The sequence below is a fragment of the Grampus griseus genome (assembly GCF_964374135.1).
Source record: "Grampus griseus genome assembly, chromosome: 2".
Lineage (NCBI taxonomy): Eukaryota > Metazoa > Chordata > Mammalia > Artiodactyla > Delphinidae > Grampus > Grampus griseus.
In genome coordinates, this window is record NC_139018.1 from 93,449,239 (window position 1) to 93,473,911 (window position 24,673).

Below are 24,673 nucleotides of genomic sequence, written 5' to 3' on the forward strand. Positions count from 1 at the left end.
AGGATACAAAATTAATGCACAGAAATCTCTGGCATTCCTATACACTAATGATGAAAAATCTGAAAGTGAAATCAAGAAAACACTCCCATTTACCATTGCAACAAAAAGAATAAAATAGCTAGGAATAAGCCTACCTAAGGAGACAAAAGACCTGTATGCAGAAAATTATAAGACACTGATGAAAGAAATTAAAGATGATACAAATAGATGGAGCGATATACCATGTTCTTGGATTGGAAGAATCAACATTGTGAAAACGACTCTAGTACCCAAAGCAATCTACAGATCCAATGCAATCCGAATCAAACTACCACTGGCATTTTTCACAGAACTAGAACAAAAAATTTCATAATTTGTATGGAAACACAAAAGACCCCGAATAGCCAAAGCAATATTAAGAACGAAAAACGGAGCTGGAGGAATCAGGCTCCCTTACTTCAGACTATACTACAAAGCTACAGTAATCAAGACAGTATGGTACTGCCACAAAAACGGAAAGATAGATCAATGGAACAGGAAAGAAAGCCCAGAGATAAACCCACGTACATATGGTCACCTTATCTTTGATAAAGGAGGCAGGAATGTACAGTGGAGAAAGGACAGCCTCTTCAATAAGTGGTGCTGGGAAAGCTGGACAGGTACATGTAAAAGTATGAGATTAGATCACTCCCTCACACCATACACAAAAATAAGCTCAAAATGGATTAAAGACCTAAAATGTAAGGCCAGAAACCATCAAACTCTTAGAGGAAAACATAGGCAGAACACTGACATAAATCACAGCAAGATCCTTTTTGACCCACCTCCTAGAGAAATGGAAATAAAAACAAAAATAAACAAAAGGGACCTAATGAAACTTCAAAGCTTTTGCACAGCAAAGGAAACCATAAACAAGACCAAAAGACAACCCTCAGAATGGGAAAAAATATTTGCAAATGAAGCAACTGACAAAGGATTAATCTCCAAAATTTATAAGCAGCTCATGCAGCTCAATAATTAAAAAAAACCCAATCCAAAAATGGGCAGAAGATATTTCTAAATAGACATTTCTAAATAGATATTTCTACAAAAAAGATATACAGACTGCCAACAAACACATGAAAGAATGCTCAACATGATTAATTATTAGAGAAATGCAAATCAAAACTACAATGAGATATCATCTCACAGCAGTCAAAATGGCCATCATCAAAAAATCTAGAAACAATAAATGCTGGAGAAGGTGTGGAGAAAAGAGAACATTCCTGCACTGCTGGTGGGAATGTGAATTGGTAAAGCCACTATGGAGAACAGTATGGAGGTTCCTTAAAAAACTACAAATAGAACTACCATATGACCCAGAAATCCCACTACCGGGCATATACCCTGAGAAAACCATAATTCAAAAAGAGTCATGTACCAAAATGTTCATTGCAGCTCTATTTGCAATAGCCCAGAGATGGAAACAACCTACATGTCCATCATCGGATGAATGGATAAAGAAGATGTGGCACATATATACAATGAAATATTACTCAGCCATAAAAAGAAACGAAATTGAGCTATTTGTAATGAGGTGGATGGACCTAGAGTCTGTCATACAGAGTGAAGTAAGTTAGAAAGAGAAATACAAATACCGTATGCTAACACATATATATGGAATTTAAGAAAAAAATTTTCATGAAGAACCTTGGGGTAAGACAGGAATAAAGACACAGACCTACTAGAGAATGTACTTGAAGATATGGGGAGGGGGAAGGGTAAGCTGTGACAAAGCGAGAGAGTGGCATGGACATATATACACTACCAAACATAAAATAGATAGCTAGTGGGAAGTAGCTGCATAGCACAGGGAGATCAGCTCGGTGCTTTGTGACCACCTAGAGGGGTGGGATAGGGAGGGTGGGAGGGAGGGAGATGCAAGAGGGAAGAGATATGGGAACATACGTATATGCATAACTGATTCACTTTGTTATAAAGCAGAAACTAACACACCATTGTAAAGCAATTATACTCCAATAAAGATGTAAAAAATAAATAAATAAATAAGAACAAAAAAAACTCCAAGGACTTTAGGTAATAGAGACTATACAGAGAGTATATAGACATTTAAGAAAAGGAAGCAAACTGAAAACCTAAAAAGAACTTTCAGAAATGATAAATACTTGAAATTAAAAATTTAATGTAGTGAGTAAATAGTACATAGAATTGAAGAGAGAATGAATAAACTATAGAAACAAAACAGGAAATTACCCTGAGTGTAGTAGCAACGAGACGCTGAATGAGAGACTTCCCTGGTGGCACAGTGGTTAAGAATCCGCCTGGCAGTGCAGGTGACATGGGTTCAAGCCCTGGTCCCGGAAGATCCCACATGCTGCAGAGCAACTAAGCCCGTGTGCCACAGCTACTAAGCCTGCACTCCAGAGCCCACAAGCCACAACTACTGAAGCCTGCATGCCTAGAGCCTGTGCTCCACAACAAGAGAAGCCACCACAATGAGAAGCCTACACAGCGCAACAAAGAGTATCCCCCACTCGCCGCAACTAGAGAAAGCCTGCGCACAGCAACAAAGACCCAATGCAGCCATAAATAAATACATAAATAAATAAATAAAGTTGAATGAGAACATTCAGTATATGCCTTGTAGAAGTTCTAGAGAATATAGGAGCAAAACAGTATTGAAAGTGATAATGACTAGAAATGATTAATGAAAGGCATGAATCTTCAAATTTAGGAAATACAGTGAACCAAGGATAAATAAAAATAATACTGCAAGACAACAAATACAAAGAGAAAAGTTTTTAAAGCAACAAGAAAAAAAGATTACCTACAAAAGAATAAAATGATGGTAGAACTCCATGGCAGCCTTATAAACAGAAATAATAAAATTGTTTCAGAATGATAAAAGAAAGTCATCTAGAATTTGGTCTCTAGTTAAATTATTCAAGAATCAAAGTAAACTAAAGACTTTTTCAGTCAAAGACTTGGGAGACTTCAGGATAAGAGACCCTTGTTGAAAAGTCTACTGAAATATGTCCTACACAAATAAATAAAATTGAATACAAATGAAAAAGTAATATATAAGAGAGATTAGTTTGCAAGAAGGTTGGTAAAGATTCTGGTAAATCTAGCCTGCCCCTGCCCCCTCCCGTGGCCACACTGCAAGGGTGCGGTCCTGGTGAGCAAGGTCCAGTCTGGTGCCTGCTATCCTTCTCCCTCTCCTGCCATCCATTGCCTCAACTTCCCTCCACCGACCGGCACGCAGAGCCCAGGTCTGTGGTCATGTGCGTGGCGGCAGGCAGGCGTGATGAGGCGGGCAGTGCTGCAGCTTTGTACGCTGAGTAAAGGGCTCCTTGCTCCCATCAGAGAACTGACTCAAGGATCTCAGAATCCCAAGAAACAGAGAGGCTTCCACATTCATGAAATTCCAGATAAGTTGCAGGAGATAGTAGGAGCATCCACAAACTGGAGAGACCACGTGAAAGCAATGGAGGAAAGAAAATTACTTAATAGTTTTTTTGGCTAAGTCACAGAAAGGACTGCCACCTAAGGAGAATGAAAGACAGTTACATTGAAGTTCTCTTACCTTTGGGCAGTCAGCCTGAATTACAAGAGAAATATTTGACTGTTCAAAACACTGTAAGGTTTGGCAGGATTCTTGAGGATCTTGACAGCTTAGGAGTACTTATTTGCTACATGCACAACAAAAATCATTCAGCTAAGATGTCTCCTTTATCAATAGTTACAGCTCTGGTGGACAGGATTGATATGTGTAAGAAGAGCTTAATTACGCCCAGAACAGGACATCAAGTTCAGTGGCCATGTTAGTTGGGTTGGGAAGACGTCCATGGAAGTGAGGATGCGTATGTTCCAGTTACACCACAGTGAATTTTCCCGTTTTGGATGTGACATTTGTAATGGTGGCCCGTGATTCTGAAAACAAAGGGTGGGCATTTGTAAATCCACTCACCCTTGAAAGCCCAGAGGAAGAAGAGCTCTTTAGACAAGGAGAATTGAACAAGGGGAGAAGGGTCACCTTCAGCTCCATGTCATTACTGAAAATGGCTCCCACTGCTGAGGAGAGGACAACCATATATGAGATGTTTCTTAACATGCTGAATCCAAAGACTATAAGTTTTTGAAGTTGGGTTTTGCCTCCTAATGCAGTATGGATGGAGAAACCTTTAGAGAGAGTCATCAAGGGAAAAAAGAGAGAGGGCCCAAATCAATAAAATCACAAATGAAAAAGAAGTTACAACTGACACCACAGAAATACAAAGGATCATGGGACTTACCTGGTGGTTCACTGGGTAAGACTCCATGCTCCCAATGCAGGGGGCCTGGGTTTGATCCCTGGTCTGGGAATTAGATCCCGCATGCATGCCACAACTAAGAGTCCGCGTGCTGCAACTAAGATGTCTGAATGCCGCAAATAAGAAGCCCTCGTGGTGCAGCTATGAGCCTGCATGCCACAACTAAAAGATCCCGCATGCCACAACTAAAGATCCCACGTGCAGCAACTAAGATCCCAAGTGCCACAACTAAGACTTTTCACAGCCAAAAAAAAAAAAAAAAGAAGTACAAAGGATCATAAGAGACTACTACAAGCAACTATACACCAATAAAATGGACAGCCTAGGAGAAATGGACAAATTCTTAGAAAGGACAACCTTTCAAGACTGAACCAGCAAGAAATAGAAAATATGAACAGACCAATGACAAGTACTGCAATTGAAACTGTGATTAAAAATCTTCCATCAAACAAAAGTCCAGGACTAGATGGCTTCACAGGTGAATTCTATCAAACATTTAGAGGACAGTTAACATCTACCCTTCTGAAACTCTTCCAAAAAGTTGCAGAAGAAGGAACACTCCCAAGCTCATTCTATGAGGCCACCATCACCCTGGTACCAAAACCACACAAAGATAACACAAAAAAAAGAAAAATTAAAGACCAATATCACTGATGAACATAGACACAAAAATTCTCAACAAAATAATAGCAAACTGAATCCAACAACACATTAAGAGGATCATACAACATGATCAAGTGGGATTTATCCCAGAGATGCAAGGATTCTTCAATTTATGCAGATCAGTCAATGTGATACACATATTAATAAATTGAATAATAAAAACCATATGATTATTTCAACAGATGAAGAAAAAGCGCTCAACAAAATTCAACACCCATTTATGATAAAAAAAAAAAAACTCTCCAGTAAGTGGGCATAGAGGGAAACTTCCTCAATATAATAAAGGCAATATATGACAAACCTACAGCAAACATCATTCTCAATGGTGAAAAATTGAAAGCATTTCCTCTAAGATCAGGAAGAAGACAAGGATGTCCACTCTCACCACTATTATTCAACATACTCTTGGAAGTCCTAGCCATGGCAAGCAGAGAAGAAAAAGAAATAAAAGGAATCCAAGTTGGAAAAGAAGAAGTAAAACTGTCACTATTTGCAGATGACATGATACTATGCATAGCAAATCTTAAAGATGCTGCCAGAAAACTACTAGAGCTCATAAATGAATTTGGTAAAGTTACAGGATACAAAATTAATACACAGAAATCTCTTAACACATTAAAAGAAACACTCCCAAGCTCATTCTATGAGGCCACCATCACCCTGATACCAAAAACAGACAAAGATATCACACACAAAAAAATTAAAGGACAATATCACTGATGAACAGAGACGTAAAAATCCTCAACAAAATAATAGCAAACCAAAAGATTAGAAAGAGAAATTCCAGAAACAATCTCATTTACCATTGCATCAAAAAGAATAAAATACCAAAAAAAAGAGAATAAAATACCAAGGAATAAACCTACCTAAGGAGGCAAACGACCTGTACTCAGAAAACTATAAGATACTGATGAAAGAAATAAAAGATGACACAACCAGATGGAGAGATATACCATACTCTTGGATTGGAAGAATCAATATTGTGAAAATGACTATACTAGCCAAAGCAATCTACAGATTCCATGCAATCCCTATCAAATTACCAATGGTATTTTTCACATAATTAGAACAATAATTTTACAATTTGTATGGAAACACAAAAGACCATGAATAGCCAAAGCAATCTTGAGAAAGAAAAATGGAGCTGGAAGAATCAGGCTCCCTGACTTCAGACTATACTACAAAGCTACATTCATCAAAACAGTTGGTACTGACACAAAAACAGAAATATGGATCAGTGGAACAGGATAGAAAGTCCAGAGATAAACCCATGCACCTATGGTTACCTAATCTATGACAAAGGAGGCAACAAAGTACACTGGAGAAAAGACAGTCTCTTCAATAAGTGGTGCTGGGAAAATTGGACAGCTACATGTAAAAGAATGAAATTAGAATGCTCCTTAACACCACACACAAAAATAAACTCAAAATGGATTAAAGACCTAAATGTAAGATCAGACACCATCAAACTCTTAGAGCAAAACATAGGAAGAACACTCTTTGACATAAATTGCAGCAAGATCTTTTTTGATACACCTCCTAGAGTAATACAAATAAAAACAAAAATAAACAAATGGGACCTACATAACATTAAAATCTTTTGAACAGCAAAGGAAACCATAAACAAAACAAAAAGACAACTCTCAGAATGGGAGAAAATATTTGCAAACGTAGCAACTGACAAGGAATTAATCTCCAAAATATACTAACAGCTCATGCAGCTCAATATCAAAAAAAGAAACAACTGAACAATAAATGGGTGTAAGATCTAAATACACATTTCTCCAAAGAAGACATACATATGGCCTAAAAGCACATGAGAAAGATGCTCAAAATCACTATTAGAGAAATCAAAACTACAATGAGGTATCACCTCACACTGGTCAGATGGCCATCATCAAAATATCTACAAACAATAAATGGTGGAGAGGATGTGGAGAAAAGGGAACCCTCATACACTGTTGGTAGGAATGTTAATTGGTACAGCCACTATGGAGAACAGTATGGAGGTTCCTTTAAAAACTAAAAATAAAGCTACTGTATGATCCAGCAATCCCATTCCTGGGCATATATCTGGAGAAAGCCATAATTTGAAAAGACACATGCACCCCATTGCTCATTGCAGCACTATTTACAATAACCAGGACGTGGAAGCAACTTAAATGTCCATCAACAGAGGAATGGATAAAGATGTGGTACACATATACAATGGAATATTACTCAGTCATAAAAAAGAATGAAATAATGCCATTTGCAGCAGCATGGATGGACCTAGAGATTGTCATAATAAGTGAAGTCAGACAGAAAGACAAATATCATATGATATCGCTTATATGTGGAAACCAAAAAAAGGGTACAAATGAACTTATCTACAAAAAAAATAGAATTACAGATGTAGAAAACAAACTTATGGTTACCGGGGGGTAAGGAGAGGGGCATAAATTGGGAGTTTGGGATTGACATATACACACTACTATATATAAAATAGATAACTAATAAGGACCTACTGTATGTATAGCACAGGGAACTCTACTCAATACTCTGTAATGACCTATATGGGCAAAGAAGCTTAAAAAAAGGGTCTATATATGTATATGTATAACTGATTCACTTTGCTGTACAGCAGAAACTAACACAACAATCAACTTACTCCAATAAAAATTTTTTAATAAATAGCATTAAAAAAAGAAAATCCTAAGATCCCATCAAAGAACTACTAGAACTCATCAATGAATTTGGTAAAGTTGCAGGATACAAAATTAATATACAGAACCTACTGCATTTCTGTACACTAACAACAAACTATCAGAAAGAGAAATTAACACAAAAACAGACACATGGATCAGTGGAACAGAATAGAGAGCCCAGAAATGAACCCACATTTACATGGTCAATTAATCTATGACAAGGAGACAAGAATACACAATGGGGAAAAGACAGCCTCTTAGAGAAATGGTGTTGGAAAAGTGGATAGCTACATGCAAAAAAATCAGACTAGATTACTCTCTCACAACATGCACAAGAATGAATTCAAATGGATTAAAGATGTTAAGTTTCTGAAACCAGAAAACTTCTAGAAGAAAACATAGGCAGTATGCTCTTTGACATTGCTCTTAGTAATATTTTTTTTGCATATATCTCCTCAGGCAAGGGAAACAAAAGCAAAAATAAACAAATGGGACTACATCAAACTAAAAAGCTTTTGGACAGTGAAGCAAGCTATCAACAAAACAAAAAGGCTGCCTACTAAATGAGAGAAGATATTTGCAAATGATATATCAGATAAGGGGTTAATATCCAAAATAATAAGTAACCCATACAACTCAACATCCAAAAAACAAAAACCCTATTAAAAAATGGGCAGGGGCTTCCCTGGTGGCGCAGTGGTTGAGAGTCCGCCTGCCGATGCAGGGGACATGGGTTCGTGCCCTGGTCTGGGAAGATCCCACATGCTGCAGAGTGGCTGGGCCTGTGAGCCATGGCCACTGAGCCTGCGTGTTGGAGCCTGTGCTCCACAACGGGAGAGGCCACAACAGTGAGAGGCCCGCATACCGCAAAAAATAAATAAATAAAAATAAAATAAAATAAAAAATGGGCAGAGGAGCTGAATCAAATTTTTTCCAAGGAAGACACACAGATGGCCAACAGGTACATGAAAAAATGCTCAATATCACTAGTCATCAGAGAAATGGACATCAAAACCACAATGAGACATCACTTCACACCTGTTAGAATGGCTATTATTAAAAAAAATAAAGTGTTGGTGAGAATGTGAAGAAAAGGGAACCCTAGTACACTGTTGGTGGAAATGTAAGTTGGTGCAGCCACTATGGAAAACACTATGAAAATTCCTCCAAAAATTAAAAATAGAACTACCATATGATCCAGCAATTCCACTCCTGGGCATATATCCAAAGAAAACCAAAACACTAATTTGAAAAAATACATACACCCTTATGTTCATTGCAGCATTATTTATAATAGCCAAGATATGGAAGCAACCCAAGTGCCCATCAATAGATTAATGGAGAGAAGATGTGTGGCATATATACACAATCGAATACTAGTCAGCCATAAAAAAAAAAAAGAATGAAATCTTGCCATTTGTGACAACATGGTTGGACCTAGCGGGTAGTATGCTAAGTGAAATAAGTCAGCCCGCGAAAGACAAATACTACACAATTTCACTTATATGTGGAATATGAAAAATAAAACAAATGAACAAACAAAACAGAAACAGAGTTATAGCTACAGAGAGCAAACAAGTAGTTTCCAGAAGAGAGAGGCATAGGCGAAGGAAAAATAGACGTGAGGGAAATTAAGAGGTACAAACTTTCAGTTGCAAACAAATGAGTCACAAGGATGAAATTTGTTCAGTTGCAAACAAATGAGTCACAAGGGGAATATAGTCAATAACTATATAATATCTTTGTGTAGTGATATAGCATAACTAGACTTACTGTAATCATTTTGAAATGTATAGAACTATCAAATCACTCTGTTGTGTGACAAGAACTAACATATTGTTTTAAGTCAATTATACTTGAAAAACAAACAAACAAACTCATAGAAAAAGAAACCAGATTTGTAGTTACCAGAGGCGGGGGGGTGGGTGAAGGAGGAATTGGAGAAAGGTGGTCAAAAGGTACAAACTTCCAGTTATAAGATAAATAAGTACCAGGGATGAAATGTACAACATAAATATAATTAACACTGTTGTATGTCATATATGAAAGTTGTTATGAATAAATCCTAGGAGTTCTCATCACAAGGAAAACTTTTCTTCTATTTCTTTAATTTTGTATTTAAATGAGATGATGGATGTTCATTAAACTTACTGTGATAATTTCATGGTTAAATAATTATGCTGTACATCTTATACAATGCTGTATGTCAATTATATCTCAATAAAACTGGAAGAAAACAAAAGAAAAGAAAGAAAAGGACAGAAAAAGAACAAATAATATCATCCAAAAGAAAGCTGGAATAGTTTTTTCAATATCAAACTAGACAAGACTTTAAGTGAAAAGGTATGGCTAAGTATAAAAGATTCCCCTACCATGATAAAAGGAATAATTCACTACAAAGATATAAAATTGCACACATAGCTTCAAATTATGACAATTACTGGAAAATTTTGGCAAAATCACAGTCTTTTTTTATCATATATCTTTCAGTTATTAATCTTGTTAAAGCAAACTAAAACTTATTAAGAGTATATATTCAAACAACACAATTAATGCATTATATTTAACGGACATATGGAACCCTGAACCTAATTTAAAAATTCTTTTCAAGCACACACAAAACTATGACACAAAGTGAGTATCAACACGTACCAAGAATAGATAACATTTGGACCATATTTTCTGATAAGAATGCAGTTAAGTTAGCAATTAGTAACAAAAAGATGACTAAATAAAATTATGTTTGGAATTTTTCAAATGCACCTCTAAATAACATGTTGATGGAAACTCAAAGAAAGTATAAGAAGGGAAATAAAGACCAGAAATTAATGAAATAGAACACAACGGAATAAAGAATCAACAAAACCACAAGCTTGTTCTTTCAGATAACAAAATAGATAAACTTTGGCAAGACTGACCAAGAAAAAACAGATTAGACACAGATAATATTAACAATAAAGGGAGAACTGAGAATTCAATAGAGATATTAAAATGTCAAGAGTATAATGTGAGCAATTTTCTGCCAATAAATTTGAAAATGTAAAAAGTTGGAAGTTTTCAATATAATTTTTTAAACCATGCTAAAGTAAAAGAAAGCTTTTATAAGATAGAATAGGTAAGTGTCTTCATGATCTTTGGGTAGAGCAATTTGTGGTATTTTCACACAGTGTAATACTATACAGCAATGAGAAGGAACAAACTACAATACATGCAACAATATGAATGAATGTTGCATAATTTTGAGTAAAAGAAGCCAGGCACAAAAGAGTACACACAGTATGATTCCATTTCTATAAAGCACAAGAGCTGGCAAAACCTATTCTGTCAGCAGCCAGTGGTCTCCTGGACTAGAAGGGGGCACAAGGGCAGTTAGGGTGCTGGTAATATTCTACTTGAACAGTTTTCTGGTTACATGGGCAGGTTACCTTTACAAAAATTTATTGAGTTTTACATTCATGGCTTGCATTCTTCTATATGTATGTTTTATCTCAATAAAAAGTTTATTTTTTCAAAAATGAAGAAACAGAAACTCCTGAAATAGTCTCATCCTGGCTAAAGCAAATTGAGCAAATATTTTAAAATCCACCCACCAAGAATAAAAATTTCAGGACCAGATAGGTTTTTTGTTTAATTCTACCAGCCTTTCAAAAAACAAGTTATTTTTATCTTCTGCAGACTGTGCCAAAGAATAGAAAAGAATGGCCAGCTTATTTTATGAGGCTAGAAACAGGCTGATCCTCAAGACAAAACCAGAAAAGAACAGTATGAGAAAGTTACGTTAGTTTCTCGACTGTGAAAATAGATACAAAAAATGTGAAAACATTTTTAGCAAAGAAAAAAGAAATTAAGTGTTTTATGTTAATAGATTAAAGGAGAGATTCAGGTCAGTTATCTTCAAAATGTGATCTGGGAGAACACACACACACACGTATATATAGTTTCATGTGTTAGCACATGACAATGCATTATACAAAGTTGTAGGAGCAGAATGCTGGAAACAACCTAACTATCCAGCAACAGGAGAAATGATAAATAAATAGACACAACGAATTAGTAAATGCAGGTAAATGTATGCACTAAAGCTAATATATCAGTATGGATTAATATCATAAAAATAATGCTGAGGAAAAAAGTTACAGAAGGAGATGTACAGTTAATGATACTAGATTTATAAAACACGCAAAACACACTATATCACACATGTGTGATAAAAGTATGAAAGTATAGTATAGACACATACGAAAGAATGCATGGGTATAATTCCCTCCAAATTCAGGACAGAGAAGGGGGGGAGTGAGGTTGTTAAAGATACACAGGGGCTTGATTTTTTCTACAATATTCTATTCTTAACATCTGTGTGCACACTTACTGCATTCTGTTTTCTGTGCCTGAAATATTTCATAATTTTAAAAAGTTTTTCTAGAAACCAATCATCTGAAACGGGTTGAAGGAGGTAAACACTGTTGGTGTATGATCACTATTTTCAAATATTTGAACGGTCATCATGTATAAGAAAGAAGAATGTGTTCTGTTTAACTAACACATATGTACAAGCATTTGTTAACCAAAAACCACGCACATATTACTATTACTACCTCAGAGGACAGAATTAGGACAAATGGAAGGAGTTACAAGGACGAAGGTAGATTTGTGCCCCATACAGAGAGACAAGTTAACAGTCAGAGGCAGCATAACATGGCAGTGCGAGCAGGACTGTTTGGAGCCAGCCTGCCTGGCTTCAGGTCCTGGCTCTGCCCTTTGTAGGCAGTAGATTGGAGCAGATTATTTAACCTCTGTTCCTGTTTCCCATTCTGTAAGATGGGGATAATAATAGTGCCTACACTTCACAGGGCTACATAAGGATTAAATGATTGATTATTCATAAAGTGCTTGGGAGAGTGCTTGGTACATAGCAAGCACTATATGTTTGTAAAATAAATCAAACAAATCTGGCAGATAAAGAGCCTTCCTTATAAAGCAGGAAGCTCTTTAAGGGCTTATTCAAAAGCTGGATAAATCTCTGTTAAGGGTGGTGTGGAGGTAATCCTTCTCTTCTGGTCTGAGTACTTCTCAAACTTCCATATGCATTCAAATCACATGGGGATCTTGATAAAATGCAAGTTTCTAGTCAGTAAATGTGGGGTGGAGCCTGAGATTCCTTATTTCTAACAGGTGTCTCCTGGGGACGACACCTTGAGTAACCGAGCTATGGCTGGCCTTTCCCTATGACCATACATCGTAGTTTCTAAGATGCTTAGTTCTTGTTTCTGATCAATCATCAAGTTGCAGAAAATTCTAGATATATTTCTCTTTCAAAACCAATTTTTACCCTTCAGTTAACAAATAATTTAAACACTAAAAGGATTAAGAATTTATAGGAAGCTTGGGTGACTCTTTTTATGTAACTGTAGATAATTACCACGTAATTTTTTATAAATTCTGCTTTTGGATTTTTTTTTGAAGCAGAAACACTTATAATGAGATGTTAAAACAGTAAAATATGGGGGGGCATATCATTTTGGAATTCACATTAGAGTTTATTATGATAGGGAAGAGGATGTCACTCTAGATTTCCAAATTGGCGAGTGAGAGAAGGAAAATCATATTTAAGGGCAGGATAAATTAGAAAGGAGAATGTGAAGGTTTGAAGTAAAAAGGAAAAAGTAAAGAAGGATTTTTTTTTAAGTTTGAAGTATGGTTCTGAGAGATGTTAAAGAGAAAGACCAGTGGGATCAACATTTTATATTAATTCAGTGATAAGCCCAAAAGGGAAATTAGACTTCAGTACACTGGAGGGCTCTGGTGAATCATACTGGGCTCCAGTGGGAGCCCCGCCCATCTGACATTGGACACAACTGGACCTCCAGGTTCAACTGAAATCTGAATGTTCTGAAGCAGATCTTTAACACTGTGATCCAGAACAGAAACCCAGAAAATGTCCTGTTGCTTGGGGTGGTTGATGTTGTGGGAAGTTCTAGATGATTTGGTCTGAATTATACTCCATGCTTTCTTTCCTTCAGGGAATCCTCAATGATGACAGTTGATTTAGAGCCAAAGGGAACCCCCAGAGTTTCCTTAGGACTGACGCACACAGGTAGTGAGTCTATGACTACCGTGTACCTAGTGTTTGGGGCTTTCACCATAGAGGGGCTCATGATTATTCAACATAAAGCTACTGGAACCGACTTCTGCTGCCCCCAGAGCACAGCTCACAAATGTCCCTAGATCTGAAATAGCCTGTCTCTACTATTGTTATAGTATTATTTATTAGTATAAATACTAATAAATAAATACTCTGTAGTATTATAGAGTAGAGGGACAGTGGGGAGGCAGCATAGAGGACATTGTATTCTTTGATGTATCCTTTCACTGCTCTACTGTTCAAGGTCAAAGCAGGGAGTTTTCAGGCTCTATATTTTGTTTTAAAAAGGGCAGTATAGGAGAAGTCAGGGAGAGATAGAAGTAGTAGTCATTCAAACAGATAATTCTACAGTTTTCTTTAAACCTGTGTTACTTTAAATAGTTTCAGTATTTTACTCACCACCACTGCACAGAGGTTATATTTAGGATGTTTCCGAAAAATTGGACAAATGTAAGGAGTAAGGTCCAAGTTAGTGAGCGGGTAATGAATATCTGTCCTCAGTTTCGTTTTCATTGTACCCAGAATGTCAAACCTGCAGAGATAAAATAAATGTGTAAAATAGAAAGTAAGTTTGTGAACCACTCATGAATGAAGTCCACATACCTTCACAAGTTCTAAGTATAGTTAAAAGTAATTTCTTGGAAAGATTATTTGGTGTAGACTTATACATAAATTATTTTTTTCTTATCTATGTATATTTGAATCTCCACAGCCAAAACTGAGGCTGAAGTGGGCCAAGAGCCTGAGTCAGGGAGTGAGACAGGGTAGAGTCAATCCAGCGGGAGAAAAAGAAAGGGATAAAGCCAAGCTCAGCATCGGGGGGAGTAGAAATCACATTGATAACTTCCAGAAGTCTTCCCTCCATCTGATGCTGTTCACTCTAACCAAGCTGACTCAGCTTTTCCGTATGTTGATTTCAGCACACACTGTCTTCGCAGTGTCCTGTTTTCCAACTTGGAGGTTTTAATATATCTTTAATAAGATAAAATTTTGTGAAAATCTTGTCACATTCTCTATGTGTTATACAGATCAGCAATTCCCAAATCTGAGTTCATATCAGAATCACCCCAGAGCTTTTTAAAGAATAAATTATGTTCATTTTGGAAAAACAGCTGGTTTAGGTCAGGGGAAGGGAAATTACTGGGTGAGGCTGAGATATTCTTGTGCCAGAAAGCAAGAAACCTTGTTTGCAAAAACTAAGGGACTATCATATCATATGACCCAGCAATCCCATGCCTAGGTATCGTCTCAGAAGAAACAAAGACTTATATCCACACAGAAACCTATACGCAAAATTTATAGCAGCTGTATTCATATCTGCCCCAAGCTGGAAACAACTCAAATGTTCATCAACTAGTGAATGGATCAACAATTTTGGTACATTCATAAAAGAGTATACTACACAGCAATCAAAAGGAAGGAACCATGACTACATTCCACAACATGGGTTAATCTCATTGTGCTAAGTGAAAGAAGCCAAACTCAAAAGGCCATATCTGGTATAACATACGACATTCAGGAAAAGGCAATAAACATGGAAATCAGATCAGAAGTTTCTAGGGGCTGAGGGTGGGCGAAGGAATTGATTATAAAGGAACATGAGAAAACTTTTTGGGGTGATGGAAAGAATCTCTGTTGGCAGTGATGGTTACATTACATTTGTCAAAATTCATAGAACTATATAAAAGAAGGATACATTTTATATATGTAAGTAAACTTAAATTAACTAATGGGGTCACAGGAGCTGGCTTGAAGGGGATCCCACTGGCCAACTTTGAACAATTTGAGCATGGAGGAGAATGATAATAGTAATGCATATTAAACCAATTAAGTTTAAAAATATCCACGAGTCCAGAGTGATACTAGTTACAGAGGGGAAAACTACTATACCTTTAAATGGTGAGATCGTATAGTCACCACCTTAACTAAGTGATCAAATTAACATTACCAGTAGTGGGACAAACTTTTATTATCTGCCTCCTGATGTAATGTAATGACAAGTCCATAACATCAGCTATGGCAAATTCTTGCTAAAAAAAAAAAAAAGTTTAGCCTAAATCTAACTATGGGGAAACAATTAGACAAATCCAGGATGGGTGACATAATCTAAACAAACTCAAAATGAGAAAAAATTGTTTAAATATGAAAAAAGAGGGAAGGAGTCTTCTAGATTAAAAGAGACTAAAGAGACAGCCAAATGCAATGTATGACCCTTGACTGGATGCTAGATTGGAAGAAAAGTTATGAAAGATATTTTGGGGATGGGGGAATTTAGATATGGACAGTATCTTGGGTGATATAAAATTATTGTTAAATTTCTTGGGCTATATGATAATGGTGTGATTATGTAGAAGAAAGTCCTATTCTCAGGTGATACCTGCTGAAGTATTTAAGCATGAAATGCCATGGTGTTTGCATCTTACTTTAGACAGTTCAGCTAATAAAATGGAAGGGAGGGCTGGCGGGAGAAACAGACAGACAGGAAGAACAAAAGGAAATGTGGCAAAGTGGCCCCAACTAATGAAGATTCTAGGGTATATGGGTATTCATTATATACCTTTTCAAATTTTCTGTAGATTTGTAACTTTTAAAAATAAAAACTGGGACTTCCCTGGTGGCGCAGTGGTTAAGAATCTGCCCGCCAATGCAGGGGACACGGGTTCGAGCCCTGGCCCGGGAATATGCCGCAGACCAAGTAAGCCCACGCTCCACAACTACTGAGCCTGTGCTCTAGAGCCCGCGAGCCACAACTACCGAAGCCCGTGTGCCCTAGAGCCCGTGCTCGGCAGCAAGAGAAGCCACCACAATAAGCCTGCACACCGCAACCCACGCCCCACAACTAGAGAAAGCCCACACAGCAACTAAGACCCAATGCTGCCAAAAATAAATTAAAAAATAGGGTTTCCCTGGTGGCGCAGTGGTTGAGAGTCCGCCTGCCGATGCAGGGGACACGGGTTCGTGCCCCGGTCCGGGAAGATCCCACATGCCGCGGAGCGGTTGGGCCCGTGAGCCATGGCCGCTGAGCCTGCGCGTCCGGAGCCTGTGCTCCGCAACGGGAGAGGCCACAACAGTGAGAGGCCTGCGGACCACAAAAACAAAAACAAAAAAAATAAAAATAATAAGTGAGCGCGGTGGGGGGGGGGGTGTTAAAATTTTAAATAGTGATTCTTAGATTCCACCTCAGACCTGTGCGAACAGAATCCCCAAGGGTGGAGCTAGGGAATTTATTTATTTATTTTATAACATCTTTATAGGAAATTTATTTTTTAAAAGCACTCAAAGTGAGTGCCAAATGTCCATCAACAGTTGAATAGACAAACAAAATATGATGTACATACATACGATAGAGTATTATTCAGCTATAAAAAGGAATGAACTTCTGGTACACGTCACAACAAGGATGAATCTTGGAAACATGCTAAGTGAAATAGGCCAGCAAAAAAGACAAATGGTGTGTGACTACACTTATATGAAGCATCAGAACAGGCAAATTTATAGACACAGAAAGTAGACTGGAGGTTACCAGGGGCTGGGAGGGAAGAGGAATGGGGAGTTATTGCTTAATGATTCCAGAGTTTCTGTTGAGGGTGATGAAAAAGTTTTGGAAAATCGATGCACAATATTGTGAATGTAATTAATGCCAGTGAAATTATATACTTAAAGTGGCAAGTTTTGTTACATATATTTTACCACAGATTTTAAAAAATTAATGTAATATACTCAACACCATTGAATTGTACACTTAAATAGGTGAATTGCATGGTATGTGAATTATATCATCATAAAGCTGTTCAAAAAATCTTCTCACAAAATGTTAAAATCCATACCTTTTTAAGTGAAAGACAATTATTTTTGGTGCTTTAGAAATATTGGCCTTCACAGCTGTTTCTTGCTTGGTTTCGCAAAAGGAACAGTAAATTTGGTTGTCCCAGGCCAGTGTGTCTTGTTGAAAAAAACACTGGAGACAGTCCTGTTGAGGGAAGAAGCATTTGGTGACCAAACTGAATCCACTTCAACCTGGGGTCCTGTCTATATTAGAACTCTGAAAGAGCTGCGGAAATGTAATTCTCTGTGCTTTTCTCCAAGTCCAAGAGATGCCAGCGCCGCAAGCTGCAGCTTGGATATAGTCCACCTGGCAAAGGAGGTGCTGCCTTCTCACTGAGTTATTGAAATAGATCCAAATGTCCATCTCATTTCTAATCTCTGAATCAGCATTTTAACATTTCTGGTTTGTTTCAGAATAATACCAACTATGCAATTTCCACTAACCAAGTCAGGCAGCTACTTTAAGTTATTCATCTCATCAGAAAAATGATCTGGGGACTGAAAAATGACCGTATCCCTGTATTTGGGGGTGGCCCATAATAAAGATAGCAGAACAGAGAGAATTAGATCTCATGCCCACAGGAGACATCCTCAACCAGCCAGGCTCCCCGCTCTGCAAACCATTAACCTAAAGAGGAAGACGAGCACAGATTGCCAGCACCTCACTTAGAGGCTTTGGAATTCATCTTCAGTAGTGTTTAGCAGTTTGATCTGAGAACAAAGCCCAGTTCTGAATAAGTAGTAGGATTATTTTCTCTAACTCTGGTATTTCAAGACTTTTAGCAATTTAAGAAGAAAAATATAAATGTGTGTTTTCCTGCAAGGAAACTTATTGCTCCCTCCCTCCTCACAGTTCCCTGGCTTTTACTGCCACCTTCCACCCACCCCTGCCCCCGACTCCCACCACTCCTCCGCTTACAGATTAACTTTTGGTATTATGGTAAAGAAAACTCGAGAGGTAAACTAAGGCACTATTCCATTCTATCTTCTCCCCAGATGCCTCAGCTTTTGTCCAAAACATAAGAGCTCAAGAATAAGAGTCAAAGTCATTTCCTAATATGTACCTACAGACCTCTGGGATGAGAAAGGGCCATAACATTTTTATAAGTATAAATTCCCTATATGCGCCAAGCCATCTCAATGGACTGAATAAAGCCCACCCATCTTTCCAGTTTTACAGTGAGGCTCTTTCACTGAGCACATTTAGAGATACATCTGAATTCATAGTAACTTTTGGCTGTATGTCACTTTTCTACAAAACGTTCTCATCACGGGTTTCCAATTTTTTTAAGTTATAAAGTAGCTCCCCTCATACTAGAAAATGTAGGAAACAGCCTCGGGAAAACCCAGGGTTGGGGCAGAGAAAGACAAAAGAAGTCTCATGGAGTAAGAATCCCTACCTGAAGAGAGCACTCGTATTTGGATGGAATGGGGAGGGAGAGGACGGTGAAGACTTCATTCTTGTAGGTACAGTTCTCACACTTTAAACATATGATGCTATAATTGAGCTGCCCTTCAAACAGCCGGGTGATGATGGAGGACTCGGTGGCAATCATCTTCCTGCAGGATCTCGGAATAGATCTTTTTTCATATGATCTTCTTCGGTGGTACTGAATAAAGGAACAAATTCACCCCAAATCACCTACTGGTTCTCAAAATATTTTTAATAGAATGACCTGATTTTTCTAACAGAATGCTACCCAAAACCACTTAGTTTTGGATTCAGAAAATAAACAGAATAAGATCTTCTTAAGAGCATATAATATGTGTGATTTCTGATAATTCAGTTATTTGCCTCTTTAAGTGAATCTGAGGAACGAGGACACCCTAACCCTGGTAAAACATATATCCATGGCGCCATAAACTGACAGTAAATGATAATGTGATATAGGGTCCTGCAGGTAGTTTTTCCTGGGCAGAGGGTAAGCTGCAAACTAGCTTCTGGTCATGCAAGCTGATCTATAGGTAAGATAAAGGAATTGGATCTCTCCTCCAGTCCCTTCAGGTTACGTTCCTTAGTCTCTTCTTTTATTGTTAGAAAAGAATTTTTTAAAGAGCAAATCTTAAACTCCAAGGGCAGCCCAATTTCACTAGCCTTGTAGCCTGATTTGAATCTAGTTGATGCTCAGGAACAGTATTTCCGGGAGCATACCCTGACTGGTGATTCTACAGCCTCAGCAGAATATACATTCTGAAGGTGCTTTAGCTCCACAGTCAGCTACGCTTTGGAACTGTGCACAAGGCTCCGCTTTGGCTGCTTCTTTCATCACACCCACCTGCCCGTGTCTTCCACCTGACAGTAGTTTGATGCCTCTAACTCCAAGTTTAACCTTGAGAACCAGAACGCTATTTATTTCAGACTGGCTGCAGATGAGGACCTCAGTGATTTTTACTGACCATCACCCTCCCCTCTGGCTAAAAAAAGTGCTGCTGTGAATATCTCAGTAAAAATTAAAAATGGAGCTGAGGATTGCAGATGAGAGGGATTAACAGTAATAGTTTGTGGTCTTTCATGATAAGTGTCTCCTGGCTATGAGGTAAGCTAACAGCAGCACAAAGACACTGCATAAAATCTAGGGCATATCTTTGGAGAGTGTGGGTCTCAGATCAAGGCTGAAGGTATTAAGTCTTATAAATAAAGGCAACCTCCTTAGTAACTGGCAATTTCATGTTTTATTAAATGTATGTCCTAATCCAGTGAAGAACTCAGGTTAGGCACATTTAGTATAAAGATGAAACTGCAGTTTACAGATCTGTCCTTTCACCTTACACCAAGCTTAATATTTCCTCGAGTTTGTAGCTACAAAGAACACTTGTTTTAAGTTGTAAATTTTATATATTATACCTCATGAGGAATATATTTTTATAAAAAAATGTAATTTTCACTCTAAAAAATAGTCAATGCAGATGTTACTGCAAAGGGAACTAGACCAGTGGTCCCCACACCTGCTGATTACTGGAAATCCCAAGTGAGTTTTCCCAGAAGACAACCCAGACATTCTAATTCAATAACACCAAAGGGCCTAAGAAGCTGTGCCATAAAATCTCCCCAGGTGATTCCGATAAACAGCTAAGTTTGGGAAATACAGGCCCATTCAAATACTAACTTGAATGTTCCCCATAGTGACCCCAGCACCTGTGCTCAGCACAGAGTAGGCAATACTGACTGAACAAATAAAAGAATGAAAAGTGAAAGTTGCTGATAGAGCTAAAGGTCTATTTCAAGGCCATTAATTCTACTTACCTTTTTCAGAGTTTCATGAAGTTCATTCAGGACATAAATCAAGAATTCCTGAGCATCTTGCTGCGTCTTTTTCATAAATGCTGGGTAGAGTTTGCCAAAAGCTGACCAAAATATTTCTGGTGAGACACAGTCAGAGTCTCCAAGCCACATGTCTGTCATCACGTAGGCAAAAGCAGTGGCAACCTCACTGCAATCCCTTGGAAGAAGGAAGGGAAATGATTCCGGCTAATTATGTGGCATCAGACCCCAAACAAAGCTTCATTCATTTCTTGGTTGACCTTCCCATTTTACTCACCCTAGAAATGGGATCTGGGGCACTGCAGCCTCTCCTAACTGGTTTAGCCCTTCATAGGGACTCCAGAGGGTCCCTTCCCTAACCGCACCTTGGAGAGCAGGGGTGAGGGCCCGGCTGCAGGGATGGCAAATTGTCTTACTTTTGAAGAGCGGTAATGTACTTTCCAGAGAGAAAGTATTCCACCAGCGGTGAGATGCTGCAGAGACACTGTAAGATGGCATTCATGTAGCATGTGTTGCCCAGGTTCTGCAGACCAGTCACTCCCTGGAAATGGGGCTGGTTCTCATCAGCCTCATTAACTGGAAAGGGGTCATAGTGATCTGTGCACTCTGTGCTGTGTTGGTGCCACATGGAAAGAAAGGACAGCATTTTGAGGAAACAAAATACGTACAAATGAAATAAGGCCATCTCAACCTAATGACACAAAGAAGAGTCCTTCATAAGACTTCCACCAAATACATTCCCTATTAAAGACAGAAGTATTCGGACTTGGAGTCTAAAATTGCATTACTTTGTTTGGGACTCTTTGAACAGTGCCTGCGGCCAAATAAGCAGAGATAAAGTTTCTTCCTTAAACCAAAGCAAGAGGACAGAAAAAATTGGCCTTTCAGAGACCTAGAATTGCTTTGCTAAAATGCTGACTTCCTCTCTAAATACCAAAGTATTTCCTTTTTTGCTGGGCAAGTAATTTAATTATTATTACCAGTAATAATAATAATAGATAGTAGTTAATAACAATAGCTATCTTGTATTGACCTGACACTATGTTAAGTACTTAACATGAACTTTCCCATTTAATTCTTTCAACAATTCTATGGGGTAGGTACAGTTATTTTTAAATCCTGTTTTACAGGTGAGATATCATGTGTAAATAAATGGTTTCGTCATTTGCCCACGGTAATATACTAAGGCATGTACAGTGGCACACAGAGAGAAGGGATATCTATCTATCTATGTATCTACCTACCCATCATCTGTCTGTCAAGAGTTATTTGGATTTATATATCAAATATTAGGAGTATATATGTGTGTGTATATACATATATATGCCATATATACATTTGAGAGCATAATATATACACATATTAAGAGAATATATACATATATTAAGAGCACATACATATGTGTGTATGTTATATATGTATATATAATACATACATATATAAACACACACACATACATAGAGAGGGGGAGAGAAAGAGCATTTAGTTTAAATTTTGATGGTCACTTACCAGCTACATGATCTGGGACTCATGTCTGTTTCTCATCTATAAAACAGGAATAGTGTTACCTGCCTTATAGGATTGTTGGATTGTGAGGATTAAACAATGCAAGGAACGAGGCACAGATTACATAGTTAATGGTAACCTAAAAAAATTTCTTTAAAGAAATGACTGATCCAGGATGTCCTTAACAGTAGCTACGGAATTCGTGTGTCCATGTGGATCAACCAGACCTGCACAGAGGAGAGGGTCCTCTTCTTTCCACACAGAGCTTCCTTTTGTAATTTGGCTACTGCACCAGGCAGCCCAATATCTTCATCCTTTTAGGTTTTCTTTCCACGTAGTATCTAAAATTGGGACTCCAGGAGACAGCTACCTCATGTCAGTACCTCTACTTACAATTCTGCCAGTTTGAAAAGTGCTCGCTTTTACACGGAGGGACATTTCCCCTTTTATTTACCAATGTCACAGGAGGCCCTGGGCTGTCACTCTTTAGGAATAACTATTGGCTAGATATTAAATAACATCTTCCCATCCCTTCCCTTTGGGAGACCTCCAATGGGTCAACCCTGAGGAATCCATTCAAAATTCGGCATGTACCTCATGACCCCTTTAAGCATGGCTTCCCCGCACCCCACCCCAGCCCAGCTAAACTTATCTAGAAAACCGTAGTAGACAGAGGCTCACAGGACACAGTAGATACCGAAGTCATCTGCAGTGAAAGGCTGTTGTGAAGCCATTTTAGTGAAACGACGTTGGTCTTTCACTTCTATTCAGGAGCTACATCTAATCCTTTTAACTTCATTTCTCCAAGCCTGTTACTTTGGTTCTTCTTGTTTGTAATAAACAACTTACATGTTCCTTCCTACTTTCAGTAGCTGCAAACTGATTTCATCTGTACTTCAGGTACCTTCCAACTTGGATTTCCCATACATCACAATCCTTTACATTACACTTCAAAATTCTAGAATGCTGCCTGAGATACTGTTACTTGGTTGCTTTAAAACTTAAAAGATTAGATATCAGAGAATTAACTGAACATACAACCTCTCTTCATCTTTCCAAGTTTCTCTTGTATATATATATTACAGACACACACAAACACATACACAGAAGATTTGCCTCCACATCAGTGGACACTATGGCAACTCTGCCCCCTTAGGGCACTCATCCAGCTTCCCAGTGACCACACCACTCCAGGGACTTTGAGGGACTGTGTCTCACACCGGGGAAAGAGGCAGATGGCTTTTGCTGCTTCCCAAAATGCATAGCATTGGGATAGACTGGAGTATTTCCCTTCACAGTCAATCAATTATAGTGCAAAAGAGGTATACACACACACACACACACACACACACACACACACACACACCCCTAATGCCACACTGGGCAAATAAAATTATTCATCAAAGAAGAAGTTATAAGTTGAGAAATAGCAAAGCACACATGAGCTCCTGAGCTCTCATTTTCTTCACAGAGAACTGTGCTTAAGAAAGCACTTCAAAAAAAAAAAAAAAAGCAAGCAAGCACTTCAGCCACATAGCACACGGAGATCAGCTCAGTGCTTTGTGACCACCTAGAGGGGTGGGATACGGAGGCGCAAGAGGGAAGAGATATGGAAATATATGTATACATATAGCTGATTCACTTTGTTATACAGCAGAAACTAACACACCATTGTAAAGCAATTATACTCCAATAAAGATGTTAAAAAAAAAAGAAAGCACTTCAATAGAGAGGGACCCCCCAACCCCTGCAAAGAACCCCTACCCAATGCTCTGTCTAGATGAAAAGGGGTCAGAGAATACATGTGACCAATAGCAGTGATGGCAACCTGGTCGAGGAAGTGGCCTTGTTAGAAAGGGGGAGCCTCTGGAGTTCCGGAGCTAATACCAACATGTTCTTCCTCTGAGCTAACTTAGAATCTGTAGAGAATAGGTAAAGAAAGAGCCATTAGGGCCAATTCATCTTTTCTCAGCTCTCCATCTAGTAAAATGAATGAGGTAACAAAAGGAAAAAACTCTTCAAAATTGTCAATGTCAGGAAAGAAAAAAGGCTGAGAATTATTTCAGATTAAAAAGAAACTAGAGAAACAAGACAAATACTCAGTCCTGGGTGGGATCCTTGGTCAGGAAAAAAAATAGTATAAAAGGACATTATTGGGACAACTGATGAAATCTGAATATGGATTATATAAGAATAGTTTTATATCTGAATTTTATAAAACTGTATTCTGTTTATTAAAGATAATGTCGTTTTTAAGAAATACACACTGAAGGATTTAGGGATAAAGGGGCATGAT

At 38.0% G+C, this 24,673-nt stretch overlaps 1 protein-coding gene and 1 pseudogene across 2 annotated transcripts in view; one reads left to right on the top strand and one right to left on the bottom strand.

Moving 5' to 3' along the window:
- USP50 (ubiquitin specific peptidase 50) overlaps positions 1–23,111 on the bottom strand; it is a gene marked incomplete at its 5' end in the record, with an annotated part of 31,266 nt that extends 8,155 nt beyond the window's left edge. Inside the window, 6 exons of the mRNA XM_082649538.1 lie at positions 14,184–14,316; positions 17,612–17,754; positions 19,010–19,219; positions 20,854–21,049; positions 21,288–21,482; positions 23,059–23,111. Coding sequence (XP_082505664.1) covers positions 14,184–14,316; positions 17,612–17,754; positions 19,010–19,219; positions 20,854–21,049; positions 21,288–21,482; positions 23,059–23,111 — 930 coding nt within the window. The remainder of the gene's footprint in view (positions 1–14,183; positions 14,317–17,611; positions 17,755–19,009; positions 19,220–20,853; positions 21,050–21,287; positions 21,483–23,058) is intronic.
- On the top strand, positions 3,287–4,211 carry LOC309818500 (acyl-coenzyme A thioesterase 9, mitochondrial-like; annotated as a pseudogene). The gene has a single exon. The product of its transcript is annotated as an acyl-coenzyme A thioesterase 9, mitochondrial-like (transcript).
- Positions 23,112–24,673: the final 1,562 nt, after the last annotated feature.